The sequence below is a fragment of the Passer domesticus genome, chromosome 6 (assembly GCF_036417665.1).
Source record: "Passer domesticus isolate bPasDom1 chromosome 6, bPasDom1.hap1, whole genome shotgun sequence".
Classification (NCBI taxonomy): domain Eukaryota; kingdom Metazoa; phylum Chordata; class Aves; order Passeriformes; family Passeridae; genus Passer; species Passer domesticus.
The window spans coordinates 56575475-56596435 of record NC_087479.1 but is presented as its reverse complement, the minus strand read 5'-3'; the positions used below and the strand labels follow the sequence as shown (position 1 = coordinate 56596435).

General features: G+C 39.0%; 1 protein-coding gene across 3 annotated transcripts in view; it reads left to right on the top strand.

Annotated features, from left to right (window-relative positions):
- DNAJC24 (DnaJ heat shock protein family (Hsp40) member C24) overlaps positions 1 to 20961 on the top strand; it is a 30593-nt gene that overhangs the window by 6648 nt on the left and 2984 nt on the right. The window contains exons 2-4 of one of the 3 annotated variants that reach the window (XM_064426010.1): positions 127 to 273; positions 989 to 1187; positions 16050 to 16188. In XM_064426010.1, the coding sequence (XP_064282080.1) occupies positions 1017 to 1187; positions 16050 to 16188 (310 nt within the window). In that variant the 5' untranslated portion in view covers positions 127 to 273; positions 989 to 1016. The remainder of the gene's footprint in view (positions 1 to 126; positions 274 to 988; positions 1188 to 16049; positions 16189 to 20961) is intronic. The other 2 variants (XM_064426011.1, XM_064426012.1) reach the window with 2 other exon arrangements.

Sequence of the window (20961 nt, the reverse complement as noted above, 5' to 3'; positions counted from 1 at the left end):
GCAAAAACTGTTACTGATTTTTGTACTCATCTAAATTCTGCAATCACAAGAAATGCAGAGGGTGTCATATATGTGAAGAGCTGTTTGTTCTTTTTTTGTGATTGTTCTTTTCATGTTTGTTGCAAGGTAAATTCAGTATTACTCTTGAAAGGACCTGCCTACTGAGGAACTTCATGTTGAGTTTAAGTTGAGAATTTGAAACTTAAAAATGAAAACACTTTGAGTTTTATATTGGAAGTCTGATAATAATGCTTTTCATGAGATTCAGGCAGTGTAAGTATTCCTCTTTCAATATCCTTGGCCGGGTTTTTATTTTTTATTTTAATAGCAGATCACTTGTTAGAAGTGTTTAACTATTGTACTTAACTAATTCTAATTTCACCTGACTGGTAGAAAATGGATTTGTAGTTTGACAATATAAACAGAGCAAGTTCAGTGGAGTTAATCTAACAGCTACAGAGGATAAGCATCAAGTTTAATACAAAGGACTATTGTTTCAATGCTCAAGGTAAATTTACTCTGAGCTGTTCTCTACATGTGATTTACTAATTTCCACTTGAATAAAAAGAAAGGGGCATATTTTCAACTTGAGAAGTTGATTCCCAGTCTAGGTAGTACCAAGTGAAGCTCAGTGTTAGAGTAGTCACTAATTCAAACAGCTTCATCAGCCAGGTCATGACCCTGCTGCTGCTGCTGTTTAAACTATGAGTTGTGTGATTTATTCACCTGACTCTGCTGTTGATTTTGTTTGGTTTCACAATGTAATGTGTCATGATTTTTTCAAGATGCAAGTGAATTTTAGCAAGTGGCTGGCGTGTGAATATCCCTGCACAAGAAGTTTTGTCTTTAACTTACATAGAACCTGAGAACCAAATAAGCCAACAAGTAAATAGTGCATTGCTTACTCAGGTTGTGAAAGTAATGCTAGCTTCAAAAGTTATTTCTAAATTTAATCTGTTATTTCTAAATTTAATCTGTTTACTTACAGGGTTATTGTCCACAGTTCATTTGTTATAATGAGCAGCTTCTGGTACCTCATCCTCTGTAGATTTGTGGTCCATACACAACAGAATGGGCACCAGGCAATTGAAATGGGACATTTGGCCAGGATGTGCTTGGCCTCTGATGTCATTTGTGTTCTGCAGAGGAATCTGATGCCTCTCTTGAGCGCTTTGTGCCTTAATTATGTAAATAATTCACTGTAACATATATTAAATAAAGGATATATACTGTGATTGGTAGATTTTTTTTTTTTGAAAGGTGTTCAATACCCACAAATATTCACTATGTCCTGAATCAGTATAAAATTAAAATTCTGATCAAAAATAAAATCTTTAGTAGCTTATTAAATGCCATGAAGAGCAAAATATATGAATTAAAGCCCAAAGGAGGAGGCTACAAAGAGTAGCATAATGCTTTCACGTCACAAGTGTTTTGGTTGTTCTGATATTTGAGCAGCCAAAATCGAGAGTACCTTGTTCAGCATTTCCAGATCAGACCATTCAGGTGTCCAGTTCAGACATTTTAAGCACTAGGTCAATTTTTTAAAGAAGCTCTAAGTCCAGAGCAATGGTCTGAAGGGTGATAAAAAGTTCAGGGTGGAATCAAACTTGTTGCAATGGCTGTGTTTGTAGAAGGATCTTTTATGGCTGTTAAGCAAAATTGACTATGTTTGTGTTGAATCTCAAATAGTTATTACATTTTTTCAAATATTGTCCTGTGATGTACTGACTTGTAAAATTCAGTGTGTTGGGGACTTGTTGGGGTTTTTATTATTTAAATAAATAGTCTGTGTATAATTTTGTCTTCTGTTTGAAATACATAATAAAATTATTATGTTGTTTAAGCAACACATTCTCATGTTCCTTTTCCTTCATATTTTCACATGTAAGAGTCAGAAAATCCCCATCTGAATGATGTAACTGTCCCACCCTCCACCTTTTCCTTGCCGCACTGCATCACAAATGCTTCCCCATCTCCCATTGAGCTCAAATGCTCAGCAGACATTTGAGCTGACTTAATGCAGAAGTGAGTCCATGTACCTGAAGGCTTGCCTTGTAGGATACTTTGTGGGTAGCTTATTGCTATAGAAAAAAAAGTTCAACTTTTTGTGCTCTGCCAGTCATTTGCATAAACTATCATTTGATTTTCAGTACATTAAAATTGATGTTTCAGGGCTGAAAAGGCAGTAGTCAGCTGTTGATTGAGTGTTGTCAAACTTGACCCTTCATTGTTATTCCTACTAAATTATCAATAGTAAATAAAATATCCAGTCTCTTTTGCTTGGATTTATGACCTAAGAATGTCCACAGTCAGGGAAGGTAAAGATGAATGAGTTTGCTGAGCAGCATCTTAGCTAAACATTTTTCTTTGCTTGGCAGGACATTGGATTGTAACTAATGAGGTGTTTGAGGAGAGGCTGAGCAGGGGCTGCTCTCTTACTTGCCTTCTGTCAGAGCAATCCAGGATTGGCAGCGCCAAGGACAGGCTTGGGAGGATTCTCCCAGTGAAACTGTGGCTCCTGGAATGTGGGAAATGGGTTTGTAGGGAATTCTCAAAGCCTGACAGAAGGCTCACACAGTGTGCATCTCTACGCAAACTTTGAGACAGAAATGCTGACTTAGAAATGCCATGGAATAGGACAGACATTGCTGAGAGAAATGGAAATAGAAACAAGTTTCAAAGGATGGCCTTGCACATAAGACCAGATACTCTGGAGAAATAGAACTAGGAAAGATGCATTTTAGATGACTGGCTTTAAGGAATTGTCAGCATGGTGTGGTTAAAGCTGATAGGCCAAGAAACACTTACAGTGTTTTGTAATTAGGAACTAATTGGCTTCTGATTGTGATGGCACAAATTATAACATCTGTATTGTCTCACCCTTCTCATGAGACTGAAAATGAAATTAAAGTTTTTAAAACACCTACCTCTCAGTTGTCCCATCTCTGGGTTAGAAAAGGGTTAAATCCCACACTTGAAATGTTGCTGTTGAAACTCAAGGGATGAAAACCTTGGATTATTCCTTATTACTGACCTGTGCTAAGCTTTGACTTCACCTTTCCATCTCCTTCTCTTGACTATTCCTTTCTGGAATGGGGCAGTTCTGTAAAGGCTGAGACTGCCTAGGTAGAGTCTTATTAAACACCAGTGTCCCAAAGGTCAGTGATGAATTCTGGTGAGTGAGCAGAATATTCTGTGCATGTGTGATTTCCTGGAGTCCCCCTCAAAGGGTGTCCCTGCAGCTGCAAAAGTTCTTTCCTTGCTGCAAATGGAGAAATTTGCCAAATCAAATACCAAATCAGAAGTTAAATTAACACCAAACTAGTGATCAGTCCAAGTAGGAACACATCCTTCAAGCCTATGAATAAATCCAGTACAAACTAATTTCTAAGTGTGTGTGATTCCATAAGTTATGTTTGTAATTGTTCTGTCACTGTGGCTATGAATTCTTGAAATAATGCTGACTTTTATTTATTGTTGTTAGGGTTTTTTCTGTTATGTCTTGGGTATGGTTTTTTTTAACACTGTTTTTTACAACTGAGTAAATTCTGTTAATAGGTAGCTTTTTATGTCCATTTTAAGTGTTATAATTCAACAAGGGCCAAATATGTTATTTTGAGATCTCAAATGGCTTCCAACACTGTAGGGATTCTATATTGCTCTCAGAGATGGGGAAAGCTGAAAGAAATAGTTTCAAGAGAACAAAAAATCAAAACCTTGTTGTGTTGGAGTTACGGTTGCTAATAACTCCTTTTTTAAAAGTCCTGTACTCTGCAAGGGCTGCTTTCCATCTGCAGCTGAAGTGCCTTGGGGATTTGGATTATTTGCATTATGCTTAAATCTGAGGCTGTTTTCAAGTATTCCAAAAGAATTGGAAAATGCATGTTTTACTTTTGGTTTGGAATACTGAGTGTGTGTCTGTGGCAGACGGGCAGCACAGAAAATTGTTCTGTGTGCTTTGGCTTGGACTATTTTGCATTATGCTTAAATCTGACCTCTTAAAGCTGTGAGGCTGTTTTCAGGTATCCCGAAAGAGTTGGGAAATGAATGTGACACTTTGGTTTGGAATACTGAGTGTGTGACAGGGGCAGGGGGGCAGCACAGAAGTTGTGCTGTGTGCTCAGCAGCTCTTGGGAAGCTGTGGCTCTCTGAGCACTTGGCTTTGCCTGCAGAAGGGTTTTCCTTCCCAGTTTTTCAGCAGTTTAAGCAACCCTGCTTGGTTTGGTTTTCTGCAGTGTTTTTTGTTGTTGTTGTTTGTTTGTTTGGGATATTTTTCTATAGTAAAATAGAGGATTTGGAAGTTTGCTTTCACATGAAAGTAGCATTTGCCTGAACTGTTTCCCCAGCCATTTGTTTGTCTGGAGTTATTATATGATTAGTGCCACAATAATCCATGCCTAAACAACAGAACATTGTTCAATGTGATATTATCGGTGTAAATTGTAAGCATAGGAGCCAGAAATTTAGAAAAAAATTAGAATTCCCTTTCTATTTTTACCTTTATACTACTATAAATTTAAGAGGTTTTCCGCTTTCATTCCTTTGCTAGGTTTTGATGGATTTTCTGTTGTTTTTTCTTCTCCTGCTATATAGTGTAGTTTTCAAAGGGCTTTTTGAAGTACCTCTTGAGGCTCTTGGGTCACTCTTCATAGGAAAATAAGGATCCATGGAAAGAGAAGAAAATGAAAGGGAGTCTGTTTCTAAAAATGTACCTTTTGGTAACCATAGCTTCTGGTTTTTCTCCTCATTTTTATTAACCAAAGAATTGTTTGCTTCTGTTTATACCAATAACAGTTTATATTCTTTTCCATCAATAGAAACTGAAACTTTTACACTTGATTTTTTTTACTCTGAAGGGCTCTAAAGTACAAAAGGATTCATGGAGTGTTGCCTAGGACAGAGAGGAGAGCCACTGTCACCAGTTAGACCAGAACAGAGTGTGGAAATTCAGAGTAGCGGGGTGATGTACAGTACCATGAGAAAAGCAATTGCATTTTAAATATGTTTAAGCAAGATACCTTGAAAAAAAGAAACTCAGCATGGAAATAAATGAGTTTGTGACACTGTAATTTAGTCTGTGGGTTTTTTAATTGCACTTTGAGGACTCCAGTAATTTTCAAGAGGTTGCTGCACAGGATTGATAGTCCTATCCTGTGTTTTCACTGTGCAGCTGACAGTGAACACCCATTTTGTGTTCTTTGTATACCTGTTGCACATTTAAAAATCCTATTTTTATTGGTTTTTTTAAATTCTGGCTGGTTTCAAAAGAAGGCAGTTTGGGTTGTCTGTTTTCTTTCAAAATTATCCACTGGGTAATGAGTAACTAAAATGTATGGGGAAAACTCCTTTTTCCTCCAGAGTGCTGTCCTAGGGATGTTTTGTTCCAAATATTTGAGTTACAGCAAGTACTTCCTTGTAGTTACAGCTATAGCAACGACAGTGTTACCTAAAATGTTTCTGTTCTAGTGGATTTTATTTGTCTCAGACAAAGGTGTAGGTGTGCTGTGCTGGATGTTGTGTGTAACAGTGGTAATTTCTGGCCAGAAGGTTATGGAAAAGATGAATAATGTGTGTAAAACATGCAAGCAGTGGGAGATTATGTGGGAAGATTGATACTTGCACAACAGTTTTGATCATGGCAGATTATAAGGAGGAAGAAGGGACAAGATTGGACACAATTTCCACCAGCTAACTGATCAATGAGGAGTGTTCGAAAGAAATCATAGAATGGGTAAGTTCTAAGAGATGAGAAGGAAAATGAAATGGTCATCTTTTATTTTTCCCCAAATGAGGAACATTTCCCATGAGAAAGAATCTTCCTGGAGATGGGCAGTAATTAGTGTCAAGGCTGATAACAAGATCAGGTAGGGCAAGGCTAAAGTTGTTCAAAAGCTTAACGCTTGTTTGTGTTTGGGGGAAGAAAGCAAAAAGAGATGGATTGAAGTTATGAATCAAGTAGATAAATTCTTTGCTCTTTTGTCCAGCTCTGGCTTTGGACAGACATCCTTTGGGGAAGTTTGAATCTCTCTATGAAAAGATTGAATGTCAGTCCTCAATTTCTGGTTCTCCTCTTTGCAAGTGGAAGAAGAGACTCCTTGCATGTTCTCTGCCAACTGAGTGAGCATGTTGGCAGCACTGATTGTGGACTAGGAAGGCAAGTTTAAGACCTGGCATCGTCCTTTTCATGGAAGTGAACAAGTTCCACATTTTGGACAGAGTGCCTTGCAACATCAGTGAAATACAGAAAGCATCTTCAAAGTCATCTTGTTTTGCGCTGTTCTGAGAAAACAGCACTCCTCTCTTTTTTCTTTTTTTTTCTTTTTCTCTTTTTCTTTTCTTTTTCTTCTTTTTTCTTTTTTTCTTTTCTTTTTTCTTTTTTTCATTTTTTCCCTTTTTCATTTTTTCCCTATTTTTTTCTTGATTTGTGTACAAGAAAGGCTGCGATCCCAGCAGATCAGTTTAGGAAGACTGTAGGGGATGAAACAAATACTGAAGAACATCAGGAAACTTTGTGGCTCGCTGTGGCCCGGGTTGCTGGGGTGGTGCAGAGGAACAAAGCCAGGCTTTGCTGTGCCCTGCTTAGCATTAGGTGGCAGTAGCGTGTTGTATTTGGCAGCTGCTTTGTCCTTGGGTTTTTATCTTTGGTGTCTTCGGTGCAGTTTCATCAATGGAGCAAGTGTGTTTGATTCCTCGCAGTTTTTATGAAATGCTGATTTATGGTGGCTTTGGCTGTGGGGCACCTGGCCTGTGTGCATTGGTGGGATTAGGGTGCTGGATGGAGTGTGCCCATGACTTCTTTTCTGGTGTGTGGTGCCCAACAGTGATAAACATTAACCACACGCATTCCGATGATAAATATGCTGTTAATGGCCAAATGAGTTTAGTTCTGCAGCCCTTACTTTTCATAAGCTGTTACCATATCTAAACATAATATGGCCTGTTAGATGAAGTAGGTTTGGGGCTTTTTTTTTTCTTTTAGTCTTTATTCTTAGATGAAAAACAATCTTAGGCTCAGGAGAAAGTTGGTAGGAGCATAATTAACCTTTCAGCTCAGATATTGTCACGCCAGGTCTTGGGCGAGTGCAGTTACCTTGTGACCCTTTTGAGAGGGTGTTTTTCCCTTCATCCTTGCTTTCTTTACTTGCATCCCAAGTAAAGCATCTCAAGGATTCCAGAACTGAGTTGCATTGTATTAATTGGGCAGGATGATCAATTAATGGAAGAAGAGCAAGAAAGTGTTGACAGAACATGCTCCCTAATTAGTACCTGATGGACCATGTAGGCCACTGTGATGTTGTCTCAGGGTGGCAACTGTACAAGACCTTTATATGCAAAATAGGCCTGTGGAAAAGCCAGGGAAGGAAATCTTCATTGCTGAAATATTTCCCTTCCCACTGCAACCTTGGGGGCAGCTCCATCCTTTACACAAGGAGCACATACCAAATTCTCAACCCTGTTTTTTGTCCATGTCTTGCTCTGAAGTAATGTAGCCTTCTGTTTGCTCAGGTATTTTTTAATGGAAGAGCTGATCTACAAATAGGTAGATTTATTTTTTTTTTTAATAAAACTGTGTAGTAAGAGAGAAACACTAGGGCAGTAAGATTTCCTGGTGGCTCCTGCAAAAGGATTCTAAGTGAAGAGCACCACAGTGCTCCAGGGTTCCACCCCAAATGGTTTTGGATTACACAGCAGGGCTCGAGAGTTTTTCAGTTGAAACTTAATTCATTCTGAGTTGGAAAGCACTTTGAGTCTAGGAAAGTAGGATGCCAGAATTATTTAGTTAGTGGCTTTTTTCCCATTCAGTTTGTATAAATACATTGGTGATTAATTCATGTTCTTCATTCAGAAGTTCCTCCTGCAATGACAGAAGCCTAATGTTTACATGGTTAAAGATTTTTTCAAAACGAACTAATTTTCTCCTGCAGTTTAAATTTCTTTGTTTTACTGAGATAAACATCTTCCTGTTTCAGAATATTTTTATTGAGTAAATAACCTCTCTTTTCTTTTGCGTGAAAAATAGTGTATTTTTTCCCCCTGCCCTAATTTTATAAGTTCAGCTGGTGAAGTTGAAAAATTGCTTCTTTCTGTGACCTTTCAGTGAGTGCCACAGGGTGGGGGCCAAGTGCACGTTTGTCACTTTTTTCCCTGGTTGTCACAGGTGGCTAAAACGTGTTTTTCTTAAATTTTATTAGCCAAAAGTTCAAATTTAATAAATGAGCTGGTCATTTGGTCTGTGCTCTGATTTAAAACCCATCTCAGAATGGATTGTGCAAGAACAGTTGGGCCCTAAAGCACAGCAGCCAGGCTGTGCTGTGTGTACCCTGCCCTCAACCAGAGCAAATGTTCATTTGGAGGCTTGGGTGCTCACCTATGGCTGACATAGGCTTGGCAAAAAAATAATATATAATATATATATATATGATATATAAAATATGTAATATATTACATGCATAATGTGTATAATAAATTTTACACATATATAATACATATAACATATGTAATATATAATATATATAATAGATAAAATAAATACATAGTATATAATAGCTGATCTGAGTGTTAATTCTGGTACAGGATGATGGGGATTTGTGGCTGAAAGCATTCAGGGGGATCATGGAGGTAAAATTAGCCAAAGCGTTAACTTTGAGTGTACTTATAGTGCTCTCAAGAGTGTTGTAATTGCATTTTAAGGTTCCTTCCCTGTGCTGTGTCCAGCAGGGAGACTGCTCAGCTTTAGCTGTTAGTGCTTTATCAGCTGATCTGGAACTTTCAAGAGATGCTGCCTAATTTGATTGAAAATGTTGCTGCATGCCCTATAATGGCAGTTCAGGACTGGAAATGTTCCGTTCTGGCAGGATTTAGGGTGATGAGTGGAGCCCACTCTCCTGCACCGTGTTAAACTTAGCTGGCAGTGTTTCAGGTGCAGAAGTTTAATATCTTGGATAGCTTTAAACATTAATTCATTGAGCCCTGAGACCAATAGAAGCAGAATTACTTGTTCATGAGGTCTGGGGGCCTGCATCAGGCACATTTTAAACTGTCTGAGGACAGAGATTTCAGGGGGGGTACCCTGCCTAAAAAACCCCCAAAATCAGTCTGAACTTTGCAGTGGAGGCAGGCTCTCACACTGATCTCTCCTGCTCACAGTCTGCAGCAAGAGTGCTCTGATGAGCACTTCTGGATCAAAGCAACAAAACTCTATCTCCAAATGTAATTTTAGAAAGAGGAGGAATGCTGCACTAAGCTTAATTGTCCAAACTTGATGCCAAAGCTATGGGAAGACGAAGACTGAACACAAGTCTTTTTGTTGAGAGAGAGAAAAAAACTGAGTACAAAGGGAATGTCAGCCTACCATAATACTTTGATTTTTGAAATAATTTTAAATATTTGTTGATTTCTTAGATATTTATAGATGTGGCTTACATATTGTGGCCGGATTGAGAGATTTTAGGAATGTTTTAGGAATTGTAATTGCTTTCTTACTAAAATGTGTCCTCGTGGTCTGTAAATAACAAGAGAAATGGATGCAATTATATGACCCAGTCCAGCCCTTGTTTAGCAGTTAATTTCTCCAGATTTCTATGAGCATTTGTTCAGGCCTACACAGATTTGGTTGTTGGTTTAAATCTAGCCAAGGCTGGTGGTGTCTTAATTGCTACCACAGGGCAACCATTTGGCCTGTGTGAGATGGATGTTGTCAAGGTGCCTTCTGCAAGGCGGACATTCATCCACTGGGAATGTATCAAGAAAGTTTTCATTAATTGGTCCCTTTGTTGGCATTTGTGGCAGAGCAGCCAAAAACTGAGTATGAACAGACACTGTGTCAGGGGGTGAGATTTATTGGCAAGTCTCAGTAAAATGTGGTATTTACTACATATATTGTGAGCAGGGGCAAAGGAGTTTCCTCCTAAGAACAGGCTGGCATTAAATTTACTGAGGGTTTCTTTTTCTAAGGCAGGGAAATGTAACAAGAATTCAGCCTCAGTCAGAAGTTAAATAAGAAATAGCCAGTTAATATTTTTCTGCTTAATGCTGACTGTCTTGCAGCTTCTTTTTAATGTGATGTGAAATGTTATGATGGGCTCTGTGACGCACAGACAGATTCACATCGACCTATGAATGTGTCAGATGAGAACACTTGACAGGTTTTGTCCTGACTTCATTTGCTTAACCTGTAGATAATGACAATTACAGTTGATAATGTGTACACATACAATAAAGCACGACAAATGTTTTTAAACTTAGCTCCCAATTTCGGTATTTTTATGTTCAAATTAGTTTCTGCATTTTGATCTTGCTGCTTTGTTAAAAGGATGAACTTCATTGGATTGCAAGGGACACACTGGTACTGATTTGTTCATTTTGTCTAAGTGCACCATGACTGTTTGTTTAATTTTGTACAGAGCAAGGTTGTTTGCATGGGGTTTGCTTAAACCCATTTTAACTATTTTTTTTTGTCATGGTATACTATAAATAAAACAACAGTGTGGACTTAATACTCTGAGGGGCAGAAGTTCATATTCTGAAATTTGAATGTATCGCCTGTTGGATATTGAGCTTTGATAAAAGAATAAATAGATTGAACCCCCTAATACTGATAATGTGATTCAAAACTGCTTGGCATTAATCTGTGCAGTTCCCGTGAGGAGTCAAAGTTTCATCCTCTTGGATTCCCAGCCATGAGTCTGGCCATGTGGCTGGGAAGTAATGGCTGGGGTTTCTCTCTTCATCCAGCTGCTTCCAAGGTTTTGCCCATCCCCATTCTCTGTTGCAGCAGCAGCGTCCAGCTCGCTCTGCCAGGACGGGGCTGTCAGTGCTGTGTCCTGCTCCCATCCTGTGTTTATCCAGGGCCACTTCCACCTCTGCCCTGTTAGTCCATCCAGCCCTTTGCACGCCAGGCTTGTGTGGCTTGGATCTCTTCTGTTTGCAGTTCTAATCCAGTTCTTTCATTCATCAGAAATGGACCTTGTGTTCTCTTTGTCAAGTTTGGATTGAATTTCTCTTCCCTGACCATTGCTGAGTGTCTTTATCAGTGCTTATTTTTTTAATATAAATACACATCTTTTTTACACATTCCAGAAGGTGTTGTAGTGTAGGTTGTGAAAATTGGGTTTTTTTAAAAAAGGTAATTTGTAGTTGGATGGAAATGATGCATTCTCACTGCACTGGATAAAATAATGTCTAGCTATAAAAACACTGCAGCTACTACTCTATGCCTGATATGGAGAAAGGGATAAGAATGCTGAGCTACTGAGTTAATTTGAGATGTTAATATTCTGTCATTTGCTCTTATTTGAAGGTCAGGTTTAGTTATTAGATGTCTTTCTTTCAGAGGTAGAAGTACTTGGTGCATCTGAGTAATCCTCTGGTAAAATCCTCCTACTTGGTTTACTCAGGGCACATCTCCAGCTTTAAATATATCCCTTATTCAAATATAGGCACACATCCCCTATGGAAATAAAGCAGGAATTCAAGACTTGTCTAAACTTGTCAGTTCAGTTTAGCAAGGTGACTCCATGAGACTGTAGATGATTTCAGAGTTAAAAATCTTTGATAAATCACATAGTTTAGAAATTTACTGTCCTGTAAGTGTTGGTTTTACTCACTACTTAATGGTTACTTTATAACTCCTGATAGTAAGTCCAGAATAATCTAACTTGAATTTTTTAGCTCTGGTGGTTTCATCATTGTTCTATGCCTGTCATTACTTTTGAATATTAGAACCTTAAAAATGGTTCCCTCTATGTGGAAAAAAAATTAAAATGGTATATAATAAAATTTTAAAAATCTGAAAATATTTCTCCAATATAATTGTCTCAGAAGAGAAGGTCAAGAATTTAATGTAGCTGCCTTTGATTTGTCCTTTTTATTTTACTTTTTATTTCCTGCTGAAGATTTCTGCAAAAGCTTGACAACTTTGCAGAAAATATTGGAAAATAGGAAAGACAAAGCTGTAGAAGGTAGAAAGTACTCCTTAGTTTGATCCTGGGAAAAAAAATAGAACTGATTTCTCTTCAGTTTCCTCTGTCAGAAAAAAACAAATTTACATTTTAAGTGGCTTACTTAAAAGTTTTGTAATTTCAGTAGGGGGGAGTCTTTTACAGATATCTGTGAAAATACTCTGTAGTAGATTTATTTCATTTACAAAAAAAAAGATATTTAAAATTTGGAAGCAGTAGTAGCTTTCGTAGAAAATGAAGCCTCCTGGTTTGATGTAGGGAATTAGGGATGTGGTGCATCTTTTGGTTTTGGGAGTGAATACCCTTTATACACAAGGCAAAATAGCCATAGTAATGTATTAATTACTAAATAAGAAGTGAGAAATCACTTTTTAACCCTTTTCTAAATAACCAGCCTTTTCAATCTGGCATGTGGAAAAGCATCTGTGACTAAAAGTTTGTCCACATTAAGTGGTCACATTAAGTTGTGTGTTCCACAGTTTAGGAGGAGATTACAAATCCAGTGTAAAACTCAGGCCTGTAAAGCTCCCACTGAGCTGGATGCAGCTGGTCCTCACTGTAAATAAGTGTTTTTCATCAGTGCTTATTGTTTAATATAAATATGCATCTTTTCACACCTTCCAGAAGGTTTTGTAGTGTAGGTTGTGAAAATTGTTTTTTTTTAAAAAAGGTAATTCATAGTTGGATGAAAATCATACTGCATCCCACGGATAAAAATATCTCCCATGCAAAACCATGACAATGAATGGGGAGGAGGAGATCACCAAAATCCGTCGTATTTCACCTTCTGCAATACAAAACCAAACCCCCAGCTCTGCTTCTGCAGGCAGCTCCTCTGGAGAGGGAGCAGGATCAGACAAGGATCTGGTAACTAGGAGTGAGGGGAGGTCCCGGAAAAGTGTATGATTTATGTCTGAAGGGAAAAGTTTTTTTCCAGAAAGGGTGATGAAGTTCTGGAATGGCTGCCCAGAGAGGTGGTGCAGTCACCATCCCTGGGTGTGTTTAACAAAGCCTGGATGTGGCACTGGGTGCCAGGGCTCAGCTGAGATGCTGGGGCTGGGCTGGACTCGATGGCCTTGAAGGTCTCTTCCAACCCAGTGATTCTGTGAATTCTGTGAAGTATTGACATGAGAGTGCTCCCTCTGAACTTCCAGGACTTTTCTCAAGTGTCCTCTGTGTCTGAGTGGCTGAACAGAGTCTAAAACAACTGGAGACAGGACACCTTGTTTGCTGTCTTGGAGAGGGAAGAGCAGGGCATTGAATCAAGAGTGGAATTTTGCTACAGACCAATTCCTGGATTTGGATTAGCAAGCTAGAGAGTGGGAAAATAAGTCAGTAAGAGCATAACAATAAGTACATAAATCCAGCTGAAGTGGGGTCACTGGAATAAAAAAAAAAAGAATAAGAAGAATAAGAGGAGTATTAGAATAAAAGAGCTGATATTTGAGGATTTTCCTTAGTGTAGATGTAGTTTGTTAAAGGCATTAGGTGATAATAGAGGAGAAAGGCCAAGAGAGGAAGGAGGAAATAGGTTCAGAAGGCATGGAGACCCAAATAGAGAGAAAAAGATAGTTATAGATAGATGTAGATATAGATATAGATGTAGATATAGATAGATAATATAGATATAGATGCCTATTTTAATGAGTAGGTCCCCTACAATGGAGTTGATGAAATTGTAGTCTTTCTAACATAAAAATTGCATATGCTGCAGAAACTAAATTTTCCAAATCTGTAGGAAAGGAGTTAAGGGCTATGTGATTAACCTGAAGAATAATTAATTTTCTGCATTATTCAAGAAATGAACAGAGTGGTGTTTTCTGCATAGATTATTACTTTTCCACAGTACTTTTGTGGTGTATGCCTTGCTGTGTTTGGCTGTCTCCTTCCAGTATAGTTCAGAATCATTTCTCAGTCAGACAAGGTTTTGGTGCGGCAAAGGGAAAGTGTCACCAGTTTTGTGGGACTGTTTCCTCAACATTGTTGGCAGGAGAGACGCCAGTATTTAGCTCTGCTTTGGGCAGTCAGTCAGTAATATTTCTGTGTATTTCTAAGAAACTGATCTGAGAAGGTGTGGACTTTGTGGCCTGTCCAAATATCTAGCAGTTATTTATATACAATACAATGACTTCATGCAATGACCAAATTTTTTTTTTGTTTGTTTGCACCTTAGAATTTTGTCATCTTCAGTTGAGGAGATAGAAAAGGGTTGAGTCTTTATGGATCACAACTGTTCTTCAGCTGTATTTTCAGCAAGTTGTAAGATTGTCTTCAGTCTTGAATGCAGAGGAGATTTCAAGTGGAACAAAACCAGGATTTTGTACATATGTGAGGTTGGAGGTACATCCACCTGTGTGTGGAAAAGCACCAGTGAAAAAACCTGAGGTGGAAACATTTTGCACAGGGGATTTGTGTGGGTAACACCCATCAGTGTCAGTGACAGATCCACCAGTGAGCAAACTGACTGCAGGGGAAGTGCTCCTTTACATTTGGGATTTTGTCAACTACACACCTTCCTAGTATTCTTTTCTTTCCAAAATTAATTATAAACTCAGAGAGAAATCTGTTTAATCACTTACAGAAAAGCTGTTGTGCATCTTAAAATCCACTTCACATTTCAGTGTCCCAGCTGATGCTGGTGTAAAGGGCACTTAAAGCTCCAGAATAAGGGAAAACTTGGTCTGTGACACTGTTAGCAGCTGAAAGGCCTGATTATATTGGAACTTTCTCAAGTTAAATGCTGTTTCCTGTTGCTCCATCACATCTACTGAGCAATTTAAAATAGCAGGAAAAGAGATTACTGGAGATGAATTAAAGCTGCAGGAAGATGGAGCTTTGAGGGTTCCTTTTCAGTAGACATTGGAACCACTCAAGTCAGAATGCTCTCCTCTGCACAAATGAGAAAGAAAATGTGTTACCATTTTAATTATTATTGCCTGTTTAACGTGGGATTTCTTGAATAACCATGTCCTTGAATAATCATTTCTTAACTAAAATGACACAATTTTGTAGCCAGTGATCCATGATTTTAAGTATTTGGAAGGGCTATTGATTCACTGAACTGGAAGAAATTAAAGATGTTCAGGCATATTTTCAAAAGTAGAATTACATGTAGTATAAATTATATTTGATCATGTATATTTTATTTACCATTTAAATCATAAAAAAGCTAGGCACATGTAATGCAGCATTCAATTTATCTGTAATAGCTTTAACTGAACATTGATGCTTATGTTTAAATCTGTGTTTATGTTTAAATATTTTTAATTGTTTTTTAAATTTTAAATCTGTGCTTATGTTTGTATTTAAATATGTTTAGCTCTGTGGAGTGTCATGAGAGCTGCCAGCACCTCCTTTTGTCCCTGTGTTATGGTCCCCTCTACCTATTTGTGTTTGTGCTAGTCACTCTCTAGGTAAATTGTCCATAAGGCCAGTGATTGGTGCTTATGTTTAAAGCTGTGTTTATGTTCAAATATTTTTTTTTTTAATTTTAAACCTGTGTTTGTGTTTAAATATGTTTGGCTCTGTGGAGTGTCACAAGAGCTGCCAGCAACTCCTCTTGTCCTTGTGTCATGGTTCCCTGTGTGTACCTATTTCTGTTTGTGCTAGTCACTCTCTAGGTAAATTGTCCATAAGGCCAGTGATTGGTGCTTATGTTTAAATCTGTGTTTATGTTCAAATATTTGTAATTTTTATTTTTTAATTTTAAATCTATGTTTGTGTTTAAATACGTTTAGCTCTGTGGAGTGTCATGAGAGCCCCCAGCACCTCCTCTTGTCCCTGCGTGTACCTATTTCTGTTTGTGCTAGTCACGCTCTAGGTAAATTGCCCATAAGGCCAGTGATTCCATCAGCAAATTATCCAGAAAATGCCATCAGTGCACATGGTGACACTCGTGCCACTGGTGGCTCTGCTGCCATTCCAGTGGGATAATTAAATTGGCAGGTTCCTCTTGTGCCCAGCACCGTCACCTCCCTTCCTCAGCTCAGACCTTCTCCTTTCCTCTGTCCTCCTAGCTGAGCATCAGCTGCAGTACTGATGGCTCCTCTCCCACCCCGACCCTTTTGTGTTGTTTTTGGTTGGCAGTATCACCCTGACAAACAGGAGGCAGACGTGGCGGCGGCCGAGGCGGAGGAGCGCGTGCAGCGGTTCATGGAGATCCATCAGGCGTGGAAAATTCTGGGCAACGAGGAGACAAAAAAAGAGTATGACCTGCAGCAGCGTGGTAGGTTCCTGCCAAGGAGTGCTGGAGTGGCAGCAGCTCTTCAGATAAGCAGGGGCTGGGAGTGGTAGTGAGATGGTATTTTAAAATGCCGAGCGGAATGTTTCTTTCACTCTTGTCCTACTTTCAGACGTGGATCCATTATTTATAGCTTGAGCTACACATACATCAGCTGCTGAAAACACAGAATGACTTCCAACAAAACGTTAGGGGGCATTCTTCCTGATAGTTTGAATTATTGTGGAATTTATACTGATTGCAGACCTTAGCCCTTTTTATTTTATGAAGGTAGCTTCATTAATTGTTCTTAATTTTAAGTTTTATGCTCCATTTTGTTGCAGTTGTTTAGATGTAGGCATTAAACCATCTACGCCTAGTGTTCTTTGTGTATGGATTTATAACCAGAACCATTAGGACACATTCTTTTCCGTTGCGGGTGTTAGGTAGCGTTCATAATTCATCCACAGTCTAAAGCAGCCTTTCCAAAGCAGGTTTGTAAATAATATTTCAATATAACATATTAACTAGGCTGCTCTAGCACGCATTCCTTTTTATAGCTCTCAGAAAATAGCTTCTTAAAACAGTGACAGGCTGTTGTGAGAAAGAAAGGGGGGAAATGTAGGTCAGGTCTGTCACACATGGGCTACCATTACATGAAGTGATAGGCTGTCTTTCTGCTCTGGCCTCAGGATAGGAGTCCCTCAGCCTTCCATTAGAACCTTCAATAAATGTATATCCACCCTCCATGTTAATGGGGGGAGTCAATAATAGTGGCTTGCCCCTGGGGAAAACACTCGGTGGCACTCTGCAGTGACACACTGGGGCCAGCATTGACGTGGAGCCACCACCACTGCGGAATGTGCTGATAAAAGGCCACTGTCTGTGCAGCTTGTTATTGAATTCCTGCTTTGTGCACTGGCACACCATCAGCCCCTGTCCCTCGTGCTGATTTTTAACTCCCCACAGCTCCGAGACACAAAGGCACCGTGGCATCTCTGCAGGGTAAAGAGGGTGCTGCAGATTCACAGGGTGAATTCTCCACTTAAACAACTGCAGTGGGTTTGCTTTGTTAATTTGAGATTGCTCCGTTAATGTACTAATGAGTGTGGTGGGTTTGGTGTTGGTTAATCACTAGTGTATTAACTAACTCATTTCCTTGATACAGGATTAGGAGAAAACTAAAACTTTACAAGGGTATAAAGAAAAATTTGTAACAGTAACCAAAAGAAAGAGTAATAAGAATCAGAACAAAACTTTTAGGACACTTCTCGTGGCTCACCACTTCTGTGAGTGCCTCCCATACAAAACCACCACAATAGCCTTGTATTTCAGACTTCATGTGGCTTTGGGAACAGAGGGGAGGGCTGAAAACAGTCATTGAATAAGTGTTTTATGGAAAAAATTGGATCTTGTTCTGTTTGTAATGTAAGCAGTATTAAGATCAGACTTAAATATTTTTTTCATCTCAAAGTTATTTTTTAAATGCCTGAAGGTGATGTCAGAACAGGAATTTCTGCTGCCTAGCTCCCTCATGCTATTGTACTCTTACCATTGTAACATTGGTTGTGCCTTCTCTTTTCACAAACTGTATGTGCAGAGGAAAAAGGAAATACTAGAGATTAAGATGGGAATCTTTTCAGTATTTGGCGAGTTTTACCTAAAGCTTAAATCAGACTATGAAGTTCCATTTTGCCTGGGTCAGGTTCATCCACTGGAGTAGAGAGCTACAACAGGATTTTGTTTTCCTTTGGGATTTAAGGACATATAAATATGTCCTTAATCTATAAATCAGTTTTGACTGTAATTTGAAGATTATCTGTATTTTCTGAGATTCTTTTGCATCCAGATGAGCTGTTTGAAAAGCCATCTCAAGATTGGCAAATAAAGGAATCAGACTGTACCTCTGTTGAGGCAGGTGTTTGGTGATGGGATGGGGATGGGACATTCTGTTTTAGCACAGAGGGTGCCACTCCCAGGGCCCCTGTGTTTCAGACTCAGCCACACCTGGCACACATGTGCAGTGCTGCTGCATTCCTTCCAGCATGTTCCCTGGCAGCAAAATGATGGGGAAATAAATCCTGCTTCTTTGAATGCCTGTCAAGCTGCTTCTGAAGCCATGATTCTAGACAAATTCGTAGACGCTGCCATAAAGGCTCACAGAAACAAAGGAATGGAGGCAGCAGCTAAGGGGAATAGTGATGAGAGAGATAACACAGCAAGTTGGTAAGGTGCAGAGGAAGGCCAGGAAGCAGGATCTGAAGGATGCCAGTGTGTGCCTGAGTGTGGCTGCCCACCAGCAGGAAGCCCTTTGCACTGCAGTCTTTTCCCCGTTTCACAGATTGTACCTTCTTGTGTTACACTTACTAAATCTTAATTACTGGTCTCAGAAAGTAGCCAGAGAAGTTACAAGGAGGTGAAATTCTGTGAGGCTCTATGGTTTTAATTTTCTTTTTGTTTGGATTCTTGAGACCAACAAGTGAATGTGCTTTTATATCTTAATACTGCTTTTCTCTGAAGGTTTCTTAATAATCTCCTATTTTTTTGTGCCTTCCATAGCATTAAAGGGGAAGGGACAAACCACAAACTGTTCAGAGGTTAGACTCAAATACTTATCCAACTTTTTCTGATATGGAAATCTTATAGGAAATGCCTTTTTGTATGTTTCCTGAATTTTTTCCAGTTCATTGTTTGGTCATATAAGAATACCTTTTTATGATGATGAATCTTTTGCTTTCAGTATGAAAAATTTGGGGATGGAAAAAAAAATCTGCATAACAATTTACATATGAAGAATGGACTTGGGGTTTTTTTTGTCACTAGATTTTCTTCTTTGATTTTTCCATTCTTTGTTTGATATCCCACTTTAAAAAGATGAATATGCAGTTAAAATCAAGCTTGACTCTGATAATTACCAAAATTTTAATGTGGATAAAACCTGTTTCACATTTTTCACATTCGCAATCACCTGAACCCCGAAAGTTCATGCTTTTGTGACACAGCTGGGAAGAAGAAAAACTTCTCACAGAATCAGAGAATCACAGAGGCTGGAAGAGACCTTCCCAGGCCGTCCTGTGAAGATCAATCTCCCACCTGAAGCCAGTCCTCACAATCAGTTGCTCAGCCTGGCTTTAGTGCCTCCAAGGCTGGAGATTCTCAAGCTGCTCTGGGCAGCTCAAAAAGTTGTGCTTAGCCTAAAGCAGCTCCTTTTGTAATACCTGGTCTTTAACACAGGCTTTGCTGACAGTAGCAGTGGTTTGCAGTGTGCCAGGTGATGCTGGGTGTGTGACAGAAGTGGATGTTGCTTCTCCAGCCGTGGATTTGTGGCTGCAGCCCCTCAGCTGGAGCACAAGCCTTTGAACTCTCTGGAGTTAAATCTCATCTGCAACAAGTGCAGGATTGTTTTGGTATTTCTGTATCTCTTTGTTATGAAAATTCTTAACATGACTTCGTTAAAATTTCAAATTAAAGTAAGTGTGATTGCTTTAAATTGAGACAGCAATTAAGAAAAGACTCAGAAAACTCTGAAAAGACTCAAATTTAAGTAATTGTTTTAAAACTGAAAAGCCTGTTCGAAAAAATTAACTTGTAAAAACATCCAATGAGTACTGTGGTGATTTTTTTGCAGAGTAGATACTGTGAACAGTATTTGACTGACAGTATATATCTTGAAGTTTAATTGTGTTCGGTTAGAAAAAAAAAAATCAATCCTAACTGTGTATGCCTGATAAAGAGCTAGAAGAATCTTTCAAGTATTATGACTATTTTTACTATAACCATAAACTGTTGAAAGGGTTGCATTTCCATTTACTGCTTTCAACCCTTTCCCTAAAACTCAGCCTTAAATAGCCCAAGAAATATTTATTGTATCTCCAAGTGAAACTTAAATACCTTTCCTCTTTTACAATTTCTGAATGACCCAGCAAGGGCTCTAGTAAAGCTTTACTGAACCAAGCTGCTAATAGTTATTTAATGTTGTTCTGTAGCCTGAAAGAATCTCAGTAGATTTTTCCTTTTAATCTCTTTGAATTGCAGGCTCATAAACCTCTCTGATGAGCCTGCCAGTGTTTTCTTAGATCCTGCAGTTGAGACAATGGAGCTGCAGAATCCTTTCACCTCTTGTTGTCAGACAAATCCAATAGATGGCAAAGCCAGGCAGGCTGTGCTGCTGGGGAATTAAAATTTGTTTCAGGAGTTCTGGTGCTCACATTTCCCCCTGGATGTTCAGGGTGGGTCTCAGAAGTGACAGCTCTGTACACAGAGTTTTACAGCCTGAGCAGACATCACAGAACTCAGCACTGGAACATTCCCACTCTCCTTGGGGCTGACAGGGAAAATGGGACACCAGTTTGCTTCAGACCAGCACCAGCAAGGAGCCATGGTTGGAATAACAGTCATGCAGATGAAATAAGGGCACAAGAAATCTGAGAGCCACTGGGTTGGATGTTCTGCTTGCAAATTCAGCCTGGGCCACGCCTATGTTTTTAAGTGGCTACCTCTGTTTCTGCTGCCTCAAGGTGTATTAGGCTGGGTAATGTTTTTTGTAGGAGACCTAGAAAATAAAAAAGCTTTGTTCATCTCTGGAAAATGTTCCTCCTGCTTGAACCAGACAGGCAAATAAATGAAGTGTGCAAAGCTGCCTGGCAAGAGCTGGTACTGGATTATGTGGGAAGTCAAGAGTACTAACAGAATTTTTTTTTTTTTTTTTGAGATAACCAGATTTCAGACTTCATAGACTCACAGTCATAGATACACTGAGTTGGAAGGGACTTAGGGGGA